Source organism: Fusarium oxysporum, chromosome 5 (assembly GCF_000149955.1).
Source record: "Fusarium oxysporum f. sp. lycopersici 4287 chromosome 5, whole genome shotgun sequence".
Classification (NCBI taxonomy): Eukaryota; Fungi; Ascomycota; class Sordariomycetes; order Hypocreales; family Nectriaceae; genus Fusarium; species Fusarium oxysporum.
Genome location: NC_030990.1, coordinates 3,054,313 through 3,066,731, shown reverse-complemented (window position 1 = coordinate 3,066,731; position 12,419 = coordinate 3,054,313). Strand labels below are relative to the sequence as shown.

The 12,419-nt window shown below is 49.1% G+C and overlaps 5 protein-coding genes across 11 annotated transcripts in view; 3 read left to right on the top strand and 2 right to left on the bottom strand.

Moving 5' to 3' along the window:
* The first annotated feature begins 936 nt into the window (after positions 1 to 936).
* On the top strand, positions 937 to 3,324 carry FOXG_18227 (uncharacterized protein). Its single transcript, XM_018398288.1, has one exon. It carries the CDS (start codon positions 1,580 to 1,582, stop codon positions 2,987 to 2,989), a length of 1,410 nt encoding a protein of 469 aa, XP_018235322.1. The 5' UTR covers positions 937 to 1,579; the 3' UTR covers positions 2,990 to 3,324.
* Positions 3,325 to 3,999: 675 nt separating this feature from the next.
* On the top strand, positions 4,000 to 6,496 carry FOXG_02057 (UV excision repair protein Rad23). 2 transcript variants are annotated; one of them, XM_018379289.1, is made up of 7 exons: positions 4,000 to 4,293; positions 4,391 to 4,438; positions 4,509 to 4,581; positions 4,634 to 4,713; positions 4,767 to 5,096; positions 5,156 to 5,644; positions 5,699 to 6,496. In XM_018379289.1, the coding sequence occupies exons 1-7, from the start codon at positions 4,276 to 4,278 to the stop codon at positions 5,831 to 5,833; spliced, it is 1,173 nt and encodes a 390-aa protein (XP_018235320.1). In that variant the 5' UTR covers positions 4,000 to 4,275; the 3' UTR covers positions 5,834 to 6,496. The 2 variants fall into 2 exon arrangements, with proteins under 2 accessions (XP_018235320.1, XP_018235321.1); XM_018379290.1 differs by having other exon boundaries at positions 4,391 to 4,581.
* A 572-nt stretch (positions 6,497 to 7,068) lies between these two features.
* On the bottom strand, positions 7,069 to 9,213 carry FOXG_02056 (uncharacterized protein). Its single transcript, XM_018379288.1, has one exon. The coding sequence runs from the start codon at positions 9,057 to 9,059 to the stop codon at positions 7,326 to 7,328; it is 1,734 nt and encodes a 577-aa protein (XP_018235319.1). The 5' UTR covers positions 9,060 to 9,213; the 3' UTR covers positions 7,069 to 7,325.
* A 105-nt stretch (positions 9,214 to 9,318) lies between these two features.
* On the top strand, positions 9,319 to 12,419 carry FOXG_02055 (E3 ubiquitin-protein ligase BRE1). Of its 6 annotated transcripts, none has more exons than XM_018379282.1 (5): positions 9,319 to 9,724; positions 10,033 to 10,176; positions 10,235 to 10,292; positions 10,348 to 11,951; positions 12,008 to 12,419. In XM_018379282.1, exons 1-5 carry the CDS (start codon positions 9,542 to 9,544, stop codon positions 12,179 to 12,181), a joined length of 2,163 nt encoding a protein of 720 aa, XP_018235313.1. In that variant the 5' UTR covers positions 9,319 to 9,541; the 3' UTR covers positions 12,182 to 12,419. The 6 variants fall into 6 exon arrangements, with proteins under 6 accessions (XP_018235313.1, XP_018235316.1, XP_018235317.1 ...); XM_018379285.1 differs by having other exon boundaries at positions 9,877 to 10,176; XM_018379286.1 differs by having other exon boundaries at positions 10,033 to 10,292.
* Positions 12,311 to 12,419, bottom strand: part of FOXG_02054 (uncharacterized protein) — a gene marked incomplete at its 3' end in the record, with an annotated part of 1,506 nt that continues 1,397 nt past the window's right edge. Inside the window, exon 2 of the mRNA XM_018379281.1 lies at positions 12,311 to 12,363. Coding sequence (XP_018235312.1) covers positions 12,311 to 12,363 — 53 coding nt within the window. The remainder of the gene's footprint in view (positions 12,364 to 12,419) is intronic.

The window sequence follows — 12,419 nt, the reverse complement described above, 5'->3', positions numbered from 1 at the left end:
TTTTGTCCTATGGGCTGAGCGATCAACGCCCGTTCGGGAGTTTGAGTTTTGGAAACCGTTGGACTTTGCTGGTAGTGGAAGCTGGGAGAGAGACCAGGACATGCCAGAACTAAGCTTGTGAAGGTGGTGAAGGTATCCCAGTAGCATCTCCTTACGTGTAAGGCTCTGGGAAAACATTCTCTACTTGAAAGCAGAGGGCACAGCCAAACAGCATTTACTTATGTCTGCCAACGTACTATGTAGATAATGCGAGAATTGAAAATCCATCCAGACATTCAACTTGCCTGTAACAAAACCAGCTGTTTACCCACTTAGACCGGCTTCTCCACCAGTCGCTCCATCAATAGACCCAGGGCATGGAATTCGGAGATACTTGGAGTAAAGAAGAAGCGAAAAGAAGAAAGGGCTTACAAGGTCAGGCTGGCTCCATGACTTGCATAAGAGAAGTCAGCCACGTTAGCCAACCTGCGAGCCTCTTCCTCATTATAATCTCAATCTCACACAGCCTTCGTGCATCGAATCGTGGAGGGGAAGGGTTCCTAGTCAAGCTGCCCCCCTCCCTCAGGTAAACCTGACCAACGAACGTCCAAACAGGGCTTGAAAACGAAAGGTTGTGCGATGCGATGCTATTCTCGCGGGTGCGCAGTGTCTGAGAGTCGCCAGCTTGTAAGAGAGTTGACAGGGGCTAAGAGGGGTATATACAAGACACCCCTGTCTAGGGCCGGCCTTTTGCTAACGACACGCAACACAGCCTATGGTCAGTCAGTAGTTGAATCCACTCAAAGGATCATTCCCGGCTTGCTTTTTCACCAAGTCTCCATCGTGTGAGTGAATGCAGTGCTTCTTCTTAGCGGTGTCCTGTGCTGCTGGCCTGCGCTCTCTTCGACTCAGACGGGTCTGCCACACCAGACCAGCTAACGTTGGCATCCACAAGTTCGTTTTACTTTTACTTTTACTTTTATCCTTGGCCTCTGCTCGTTTCTCTTCATTACTTCTTTCCCACCTTCAGGTCTTCACCCGCTCGTTTCAATATCGTCCATCCTTGACTTATACCGAAGCCTCGTGATTGTTGCTTCTATACTCAGGCTAATAATTGCAAAACAAGACAGACTGCAATATATTTCCTAGAGTAGTACACTCTTTCAGTCCCGATTTTATATCACTTACATTCTTTCACCAACCCGTGGTGTTGGTTCGGTTTACTGGCTTGGGTCGATTCACACCGAGCAAGCTTGGGTATCAGCAACGATATATCCCATAACTAACAAACACTTGCCGGAGCGACTTGGACACTCCTATCTCTGGTTGGCAAATTGGTGCCATTCAATATATATACCGCCATCTATTATCGTTTATCAACAACCATATCATAGTCGCACTGCAGAGCCAAGGTCGACGAAGCATAGCCAATCCAGATTATGCAGTACCACTCAACGTTACAAACCTTACGAGAAACAAGATTAATTTTGCAACGATTTACGGGAACCAAAGAACGCTTAGTTCGAGGTTAGCCACCCACCAGCTGTCGTACTGGGGCTTTGCAACTACGCAACATCGTCTTCACCAACTTTCAGAAACAATGCGACGCACCCTATCAATCGTTCTGGGCTCTTTAGCCCTACTGGTCACAGTGTCTGTGATAGCAGTTCTTATTGTTCTCACAATTCATACACCCAAAGAATCAAGTGGCCGAACACTCTCGAAAGTCTCTGTTGCCCTCGAGGTTGTAACTCTCATCATCCTCTGCTGGTTCACCTCCACATATGTTTCAACTTCCTTCCGGCGATGGTCAACACGATGCCTGGGTGTTGACTTTGGTGCTTGTCTTTTGGCAATACTATTTGCTACTGTTGCAACAGTGGCTACTCTCATTCAATTCAGCAAGTCTAAATTCGAAAATGAGGATGGGTTCACAGGCTCGAGTAAGAGCAGTCTTCTCGTCGGCCTATCCGCTAGTCTTGGGGTGTGTTTCTTCCTTCAAACCGGCTTCTTATCCGTTCATTTCTTCCTTACGCGACAAAGTGATCAGAAGGCACTTTCACTCCACACTCTAGAGGAGGACCGAGGCTTGCCATCATTCCGATCCAAGTCGTCTCTGAAGTCGATCCCCTATAGTCACACAGCTTCAGATCATGACACAGCCCCCAGAGTGATGAACTCGATGGACTCTCAAACACCTACCCCATCCATACGTGGACGTTCCAGATCCGGTACTGCAACTTCTATCAAGGTTCAACTTTCAAATGCTATTCGGTCTGCGACTGTCAGAAGTCACGTATCGTCAAGCGAGTTTCGACGACCTATTTCGACCGACTCGACAATATATCAGTCCAGTGAAGATGCCTTTGACACCTGGGATACATCGTCTGTTGATACAAACAACCGCCAAGTGGTTATGGAAGCCACAACTCCTCCCCAGCAAACCCAAGGCCATTTTCTCGAGACAATTCCTGGTAGTCCTTCACCAAGCAGAACGTCCACACCGAACAATGATATGCCTCTCGAGCCGCCGAGGATCCGCATGCGAAGCCGAAGCTTCAGTCCGGTAACTATAACACGTGAGCAAATGAGCCCTCAAACGTCGACGACCGATCTCCCTGAGCCGTCCCTGAGTGAATCTCATATTCATCCGCTCTTCCGATCCGACTCGCCTACGCCGCCCCCAATGGCTACACCTGGCACGGTTGTCTTGGCCTCGCCCAATGCTGGACAAGTCATCACACACCGCCAGAGTGTACGGTCTCTGCGGTCTGCCTCCATAACAGTGGGCCCAAGCCCTCTCAGCCATCGGGATGAGCACGAGAGCATTAGAGAGGAGCAAGAGTCAGAGACAGACTCCCTAACGACAATTGACCGGCCGCTTACCCCTCCCATCCCTGAGTGGGTTATGGGTGCCGGCGCTCGATCAAGTTGGTCGGATTATAACAACCGCAAGTCAAGAATTGACAATGCAGGTGATGGAGAAAGTAAGAAGCAAGAGAAGAACTAACGATGTCACTCTGGTTGAGTGACAGTATAATGATGAAAATGAGCAGGGGCATGTGAAAATAGCGGGCACTATGATATGGACAGACTCCATTTTCTTATCTTTTTTTATCCTTCCAGACGCCACCGGATGGTAAACTCAGAGTTCCGTACAGACCTGGTGGAACGAACTGAGTAGGAATACGTGTATACCAATGAAAATAGCGAGGCGCTTTTATGACTTGATCTTGTGCGCAAGAGGCGCGAGGATGGACGACAGAGATGCATTGTAAGGTAGAAAAAAGGCTAGAAAGCTTAGAAGCAATATCAAACACTTGTTAAAAGAACCTGAGTATATTCATCTCGGACAATACGCTGAGGAATAATTCCATGCAGGTCTTGAAGTCGAGAGGCAGAGACAGGACTTTCATAAAGGCTTCATACTTTGTTCTTTGAGCCTTATGAAGCATAACAGGCCTTGACATCTCAAATAACTGTGATGTAGTGCAAGACTGTCTCGGAGAAAATGCTGATGTTCTTCCACGTGGCGAGGTTATTTGTGTGGGAGTTCTAATACAATTCTCCTGTTACGTGTTACGAGTTTCCATCACTGGTTCGAATCCAGAGAAGTCCAGGACCTAAAGCTTCTCCTATAGTAGGGACTAGACATTAAGTTCGGCGATGTCAATACCCAGAACATGATAGGTGTATTTCAAAGATGGTCATATTATTGACTCTCATCCACAGAAGGGATTTCAACTTAAGTTCAGGATGAACAACTCTAGATGTATTTTTGCGTACGAGTGTTCCCAACAGAAATCTACTCTGCTTCTGTGCCTGGTACTGTACTCTCTCTTGCTCACAGTCTACAGATCAATACAGCCCTGGAGGCTCTGATAAAATGCATCTCTAATTCTCAGGCAGCAGGACGCGCGCCTTCTAGCCATTTGGTAGCCTGGAGTGGCTGACAAAGGTACACTAGGCTATTTTTGGTGGTAGTTGGCTTGAGAGTAACCCTTCCAACTCACAGGCTCATGCCCCACCTTTTCCCTCAGCCAAACGTCAACTTCGTCCAGGCTGTAAACTACTAAGCTTTCCTCCAACACACTTCTATATCTACGTCGACGATTTTATTTTCTTCCACCCGACCTCTCTCCCACATAATCTCCCCCTCGTCAACAAATCTTCGATCTTGACGCATCGACTCGACTCTACTACCGCGCCTGTACCGAACGAGACGACTCTATCTAATCCCAGGTCGCACTTTGCCTCCCACCTCCCCACCTCAAAGTGACAGAGTCTTCGCCCATCATGAAGGTCACCTTCAAGGTACGTCACGATTCATGCGCCGCTGAATCTGCATTAATGAGCTTAACTTATCGTGCTTGTTTCCCATTTTCTTGGAAGTTGACTAAACGTATTTCAGGATCTCAAGCAACAAAAGTTTACCCTCGACGTCGAGCCTTCTGAGCTGGTATGCCTGCCCCGCGTTGGCGCTTGTAGCTGTATGCGCAAATCATTCAGCCAGCTGATACACTCGATAGATTTCTGCCGTCAAAGAAAAGATCTCAGCTGAGAAAGGATGGGAACCCAAGCTGCAGAAGCTGATCTACTCTGGTACTTATTTACCTCTTCTGTCGCACTACATGGTCGCTGACGTTATGCCAAGGCAAGATTCTGAAGGATGAAGAGACTGTTGGCTCCTACAACATTGAGGAGAAGGGTTTTGTGGTCTGTATGGTGAACAAGGTATGGAATACCGACTCCTTGATAGGAGCTTACATACTGACAGCTCGCAATAGCCTAAGCCCAAGCCCGAACCCAAGGCGGCCGAATCCAGTGCTCCTCCTGCCACACCCGCCCAGGCTGTTGCCAACACACCTGCAGCCCCTGCGGCCCCTGCGCATTCTTCATCTCATCAGACTGCTGTCCCCGCGACACCTACTCCTCAGCGCTCTGTGGATGCTGGAACTGGTGCTCAAGCTGAGGAGCCTTCTGGCCTTGCTATGGGATCCCAGCGCACCGAGGCGATCGCAAACATGGAGGCCATGGGCTTTGAAAGAAGCCAGATCGAAGCGGCCATGCGCGCTGCCTTCAACAACCCTGACCGTGCTGTCGAGTATCTTCTTAATGTTCGTCTTGAATTTTCCGAGCTGTCGTGAGCCACGATTGCTTACTTGGTTTATTATAGGGCATTCCCGACAATATCCGACAAGAGCAGCAGCAGCGTGAGGCGGCTCCCGCGGCTCCTGCTTCACAACCAGCTCAACCCGCCGCTTCCGCCCAAGGTGCCTCTGATGAGGGTGGCGTGAATTTGTTCGATCTTGCTGCTCAACGTGGAGGTTCTGGTGGCCGAGGAGGAAATGGAGGGAACCAGGCGGCGGCAGCCGCAGCAGCTGCTGCAGCTGCTGGACAAGGTGGCGATTTGGGTAACCTCGACTTTCTGCGACACAATGCTCAATTCCAGCAACTCCGCCAGGTTGTTCAGCAACAACCGCAGATGCTCGAGCCAATCCTTCAGCAGCTTGGAGCCGGCAATCCTCAATTGGCCGAGTTGATTGCTACAAATCCAGACCAATTTCTCCAGCTCCTCGGTGAATATGCCGATGACGACACTCCCCTACCCCCTGGGGCTCAGGCCATTTCGGTCACTGAGGAGGAACGAGATGCTATCGAGAGGGTGAGGTTTTTCATTTCGATACGGCCTTGAATCTAAACCACTGACATACATTAGTTGTGCCGCCTAGGATTCGATAGAGATCAGGCCATTCAGGCTTATTTTGCCTGCGACAAGAACGAAGAACTAGCTGCTAACTTCCTCTTTGACCAACCGGAGGATGACGAGCCTGCCCCCAACAACAACAACTAAGGGCAGATGAGCTGTGCAGAACAATACGCGTTACGATTATGAACCGAAGGAAAGGGCACAAAACCAGGCATTCTCTGTGGAATCACCATCTGGCGACGGCGACGGACCAGGAATAGGACAACAGAAGAGGATCATGAAAAGAATGCAGCCATTGGTCCCAGCTAATAGAGCAGGCATAAATGGTGGTTTTGATCTTAGAAAGCTCCCATTCTATGTTTGCATTGTGATAATGAACACCTGATGTAAGGTGGGTAGGTAACTGAGGATTCTTCAGCTACTTCTGTCCTTACCTTATCGTGTTATAGTGACTACCTATGAAGCTGCCTTAATTGAGTAGTACGATGGGATGTCAAAATCAGAGAGGATACGAATAATGCTGAATCTCACTGCTGTTTATAGGATATCAAATTCAAGCTTCATAGTCTAAACACCAGAAGAATTCGAGCCTCTGCATCAGGAGGGAGGGAGGGAGGGATAAATTAGGACGGGTACTCAAAGTGTATCCTAAGTTTGTTCTATCAGCCTAAAATCATTTAAGCATTCATATCTTTTCAAATTAAAACCCTAAGTTCCTGTCGTTTCCGAGGTGGCACAACTCACAGGCTGTATGATCCATTTTTGTTAACCGTTACAACAATCCAATGAGTGTCAGATGGTATCCCATATCTTGAGCATTGTCGGTGGTAGTTTTATGCCCTTAGCACTGTAGCATGGGCGATGCGCTCTGCAGCCGCCGTTGCGCGGTCAGTATGCTTCGTAGACATTTCTAGTCGCAAGCACTAGGGATCCTCATGTCTCCCTAGTTATGCAAGACTCCTTCTCCTTCTTCTGTTTACTTTCTGTGCTTTTCCGGCTTTTTAGTTCGTCGTTTAGGCTGCCCTTGTACAGAGGCAATCACGAGACTCGCTGGCCTTGTACGATCCATGACCAGGAGTATCCCACTACCTAGTATTAGCCATCGACATAACCGTACCCCTAATCCCGCCAGTCTAGCACTCACACATCATGCTGGGAGAGCCCTGCTGAGATCTCTTATATCCGGCCACTAATCATCCGTTGGCAGCTTGCTAATTACTCTGTCGTTTTCAAAGCCCGCAAGTCTATGCGTATAATTGCCAGTACTGACTGACCCTGCCACCCCTATGTTTGGATCGCCAGCTTGACTTGACACAGGCCACGGTCTTATGTTTACACCCGTTGGATGGAACGAAGCTATGATTTGTTGAGACGAGAGACAGACGTCACTTATCATGATAATATATGTTATTAAGCAGGTTTAAGATTCCACATTGTGTACCTTGCCCTAGGAGAACTATTATTCTGTAGAGACTGCTCTCGAAGCTAATTCCGTGTAACCCTTTCTTTCATTCGTGAGCAAATAAAAAAACCCTATGGGTATCATGCCTGTCCCCGTTACGCCGCCCGAATCATGTCTCCGATTTTGGACGTGCCCTTGATCCTGATTTCGGCCTGATTTATGTCCTTACCCAGCTCAAGCCTCTTGAGCAATGGGTTCGCCGTTTAGACCGTAGGCTACTGCCTGCTTCTTTTTCCTCTTCTTTTTCTTCGCGTCACCTTCGTCGTCATCCTTGAACAGTTCCTCACGTCTCTTGCGCATGATCTCGGCCTGCTCGTCAGCTCGACGTTTCTCCTCGGCCTCATATTCTTCCTGGATCTTGCGCTGCTCAGCCTCGATGTCTGCCACTGGCTCAAACTCGCTACCGGTGAAAGCCTTGTATTCTTCGAGATCGATCTTCACCGTCTTCTCGCCAATGAGGGCAGCGTTGACGCGTTGTGGACAGTGACGCTCTTCCCGATTGAATTTGAGTTTGACATGACGCCGCTGCTTGCCCGGGAACATTTTGGAAATCATCTCAAAGTCCGTACCGAGCATGCGCAGACCGCGATAGAAGAGCTCTGTCTCTGCGTCGGTCCAGATATTAGGACCCTTAAGCTTGGAGGCGTTCATGAATGAGTTGCTGGTGATGAGGCGCGTGAAGTCGTTTTCTTCGACTGTTTCCATATCTCCGGCTGCAGCGGCTGCTCGAGCATGTCTGTCCACAGCCAACGAGCTTTGGTCGATCACGATCTGCCCATCAACAATACGGAATTGAGGTCCTGAAGGTGCAACTGGAGCTGAAACCGAGGGGGCTGGCGACGATGCAGCAGGGCTTCCAATTTTCCCTCCTTGGCCACCGTCTTCGGGGGTTGCTGAGCTGTCACGTTCGCCGTCAACTCCGAGTTTGATCTTCATTCTTGCCCGCCTCTCTCGTTCTCGTAGCTCATCATGTCTGCTGAATTTCTTGCCAATGTGAAGATCCTTGGTCAAATCAGCCATCTTAAGTTTCTGTAAGTCCACCAGTTGAGATTCTGAATCTTCTGGCGTAAGTGAGCGCGCCCGTCTGTTTTTGGGTGTACTTGTACCGCTCTGGGTAGTCCTGCGTTTTCTGGGCTGTCTAGGTGCTGCGCTTTGTTCATCGGTTTTCCTCTGACGTTTCTTCGTTTTCGAGCCTCCCTCTCTTTCAACCTCATCCTGGTTTACCTGGTTAATTTGCTTCCTGGTTCGTGGCCTACGCGTTGATTTGGGTACATTCTGCGGTTCTCCTGAGGTCTCTTCGTGTGTATCATTCAAGTCAGCAGCGGGGAGAGATGGTGTATTTGAAAGGTCAGTTCCACTTGGCCCTTCCGAGTCATCTGGAGTTGGTGTCTGCAAAACAGGAGACAGAGCATCATCTGTAGTACTTGAGTGAATCTCACTATACTGTGCAGGAGGCTGTTGACTTTGTTCTTGCTCGCTCGAGGTTGTCGCTTGGGCAGCCGTGGTAGGCACTCCGGTTATTTCAGGGTTGCGCTCGGTGTTCTGGTTCGCAAGTTCACTTTGCTTTTCTTCTGGAGGCCTTTCCTGGGCAAACCCTTCAGTTGCAGCATGTTCGTCCGGCTTTGCAGGCTCCTGGATCGTCGATGGTGGGGTAGGAGATTGACGACCAAGTTCACGAGAATCTTGAATTTGCGATTCAATGGGTGAGCTTACGGGATCCTTCGCCGATGGTGTTTCTAAAGATCGATGGGACACCTCCTGAGCTTCTGAATCTCTTGAGTCGTGCGGAGGAGAAGCAGCTGGTGGTGCTTTGGGAGGTTGTGAGGGTACTGGTGCCGCGGGGCGTCGAGCGGCGGGGATCTTGGGTTTGAAGGCAGGCCCTCCTTTCTTTTTGAAAATGGAGCTCATTGCGCAAGCGTTTAATCATGCATGTATTGTATGCGATTTCCGATACGTTATCTGTGTTGACATTTCCGAACGAATTGCGACAAGAGAACGATTCAGAAACTAAAAAGTACTCGTACCAAGCAGCCCAGAAAAAAGGCAGAGAAAATAAAATGCGGGATGGTGGAGATGCACAGTGGGCGAGAATTATCCGCCCATGCAAATCGATAAGAAAAGCTCCACTTTCCAAACGAAGCTAGACTGACACTAATCCCCTTTGAGGTGGAGACGCCGCGCTTCTTGTTCTGCGACTCAACTTCGAAATTTCAACTCCTTACCCGAAGAAACGTTCCATCATCATAACACGGTTCCCCGCGCCATCACTTGATGATCGCTCGCACGTCTTTGCTCGCGACGGGAATTGGCTTGAAAGCGCTCGCAGGACCGACCCGTCGCTTTTCTTTGGCAACGCGTCCGCCTTTTTGCCCTATGCCACGCGACTTCTGATGCCTCTTACAACCACGCCCTCTGCCTCCCCTCGCCCATCCACAGTCTCAAAGATGGAGGATAGGAAACGGCCTGCCATCAGCAGTGCCGATGATATAGCCCCTCCGAGCAAGCGAGTTGCCGTCAATGGCTCCAAGGCTAAAGATGACTCTTCCGACATGAAGGAGGAGAGTTGGATCGAGGTAAGTCACACGACGACATCTCCTATTGCCAACGCTTGAGTATCCAACCCATATGTTGCCCCCCCCGCACTCTGCCTATCACGTAGGCTTCTATTTCTGGCTTCGTGCCATTCTGTTGGGATGGTCCTGGACGGCATTGCTCACCAAGCCAGTGATGATGCTCGCCTGCTTCTTGCGACACCGCAATAGTCGGCTCGGAAGTGCATTCGTCATGCACCCAAATGAGAAGCGCCTCCGCACAACCCAAGAAAACATCACGCAACTTGCTCGACGTATGGAGGTGGAAATGTCGCTGACCCAATCATCAGGCCTACACAAAGGGCGCCATCTACCGGCAGATGCAAGAATATAGTCGAAAGGCTTCTACGTACGAGTCACGCCTCGAGGAACTTCACAAAAGATCTGTCCATCATGACGACCACTTGAGACTTATCGATGCTTGGTGGCGACAGGTTTGTCCCACCCTTCTCCAGGCCCCACTATCTGTGGTATAGCTAAACAAAGAAACAGGTGCTTGAGGAAATGGAGCTTCTTTCAGACTCGGAGATCACTTCTACAACACCATCCGGTATGAGGTCCTTTGTTCTAAGTTACCAGCCGTGCTTTTTCTAAATTATTCGCAGATCCTCCTTATCTGAGTGGCGTGACTTTCAAGGATCTTCATGAATTCCAGAAACATCTATCCGACAAAGGCAAGACGATCAAATCCAGAGCTGAAGCACTCCTCGGACGATTGGCCTCTTCGCGAGGCAAGATTGACCCCGACGCTGCTGCGCTGGAGAATAAGGTTGCAAGTCTGCTGGCAACACAAAAGGAATACTTGTTCAAACTGGACCGTTTGAAGAGTGAAAAGGACCAGCTGTCTGAACAACTGAATGCTGCGACTTTGCGATATTTCAAAGCGGAGAAGAAACTAGACCGCGCCAAAAGCTTTCAGGTGCAGAAGCTAGAACAACAAGCATTTGCTAATGCCACTCGCCCTTCTGCATCTGGCGATGGGAGTGCTGAGGCCGGCGAAACAAATGGCAATGCGGGTGAACTGTTGCTCAAGTATGAAGAGGCAACTGCAGCTGCTACCAAGCAAAAGGAACAACTCGACGTCATCCTGGCTGAAATCAAGACCCTTCAGGACGAGAACTCGACTCTTAAAGCGAAGAGGGAGACCTTAACCGATGAAGACTTCATTCGGACCGACGTTTTCAAACAATTCAAAAACCAGAACGAGGATCTCATCAAACGTATAAACACCCTTGAAGCTACAAACAAACAGCTGCGAGAAGAAGCCGAAAAACTACAAGCAGAGCGGTCGATGTTCAGAACTCAGCTTGAAGCAGACGCAAATCAGGTGACACAGGAACTTGAAGCTGAGATCATTTCCAGAGATCAAGATCTTGCCCGAGTGCGATCGGCGCGCGATGAATTGCTGGCCGAAACTACGCAACACAAGGCAAGATTAGAACAGGACCGGGCATCAATCGATCAAGTCAAGGCTCTGGCGTCTGCCAAAGAGGATAGAATTACGGCTTTGGAAGCAAAACTTTCACGCCTTCAACCGAACGAGGACCAGCAAGCTATTCGCCCGGATATCGAGGCATTGACAATTGATGAGCTTCGTCTGCACTACACAAAATTGGAACGGGATTTCAACTCTATCAACACTGAATTCCCGGCTATGGAAAAGGCATACAAGAAAATAATTCAAATTGCTCAAAAGAAAGCGATGGATACCAGTGCTGCAGAGGAACGCATGGCAATACTAATTGCAGAGAAGAGTAAAGCTGACCAGAAATACTTTGCCGCGCGAAAGGACGCAGATACACGCAACAACGAGATTCGATCATTGCGGCACCAGAACAGCAAGAGTTCGGAAATCATCGCCCAGCTAAAGGACCTCGAATCGCAGAACCGTACCCTACTGGGTAATTTGGATAAACAGTTAACCGATTTGAAACAAGCAAATGCCGCCCTGATGACGGAGAACAAGAAGATGGAAACAGCAAGCCTCGATGCTCTCCGCCGTACTGAATCTCTGAACAAGCAAGTTGCTGACCTGACAAACCTGGTCAAATCTAAAGATGCGGCTTCTGCTGTGGTTCGTGAGCGCAACACGATGCAAGAGACTGAGGTGGAGAAGATGAAGGTACGCCTCGAGCATACACAGAAAGATCGCGACAATTGGAAGAATAAGGCATTGAGCAATGCGTCTGAAGAAGAAGAAATGTTACGGGTAAGTGATCCAAGAAAACAATCCTGATGTTTTAACCCATTTTAACGCGCTTCCAGACGTTCGCTCTATGCACTATTTGTCGTATCAATTTCAAGAATACGGCGTTGAAGACGTGTGGCCATTTATTCTGCAACCAATGTGTGGATGATCGCATCAGCAATCGCATGCGGAAATGTCCTACATGTTCCCGAGCATTTGACAAGATGGACGTTATGCCCGTCCATCATTGAACGAACGCACCGAGAGCGCAATGGAAACAACCTATCTTGCACCTTACTTCTGTTCCTTATATATGCGATACCTCTTTTTCTACTTCATTAATTGCTTGCGTCAAGCATTGAGCATCCATCCTATACCTTTCAGGCATTTGGGGGTGGCTGTATGTCCACCTTCACCGGACTATGTTGGGCCACTATGATCTGGACAGCGCATCTGACGGGTTCCTTCTCTGGCTAGATGGCTACTCTT

Coding starts and splice junctions, on each gene's coding strand:
- FOXG_18227 (XM_018398288.1), top strand. CDS start 1,580: ATGCGACGCACCCTATCAATCGTTCTGGGCTCTTTAGCCCTACTGGTC.
- FOXG_02057 (XM_018379289.1), top strand. Junction 4,439..4,508: donor ACGTCGAGCCTTCTGAGCTG/GTATGCCTGCCC, acceptor TACACTCGATAG/ATTTCTGCCGTCAAAGAAAA. Junction 4,582..4,633: donor GCAGAAGCTGATCTACTCTG/GTACTTATTTAC, acceptor CGTTATGCCAAG/GCAAGATTCTGAAGGATGAA.
- FOXG_02056 (XM_018379288.1), bottom strand. CDS start 9,059: ATGAGCTCCATTTTCAAAAAGAAAGGAGGGCCTGCCTTCAAACCCAAG.
- FOXG_02055 (XM_018379282.1), top strand. CDS start 9,542: ATGCCTCTTACAACCACGCCCTCTGCCTCCCCTCGCCCATCCACAGTC. Junction 10,177..10,234: donor TCGATGCTTGGTGGCGACAG/GTTTGTCCCACC, acceptor ACAAAGAAACAG/GTGCTTGAGGAAATGGAGCT. Junction 10,293..10,347: donor CACTTCTACAACACCATCCG/GTATGAGGTCCT, acceptor AATTATTCGCAG/ATCCTCCTTATCTGAGTGGC.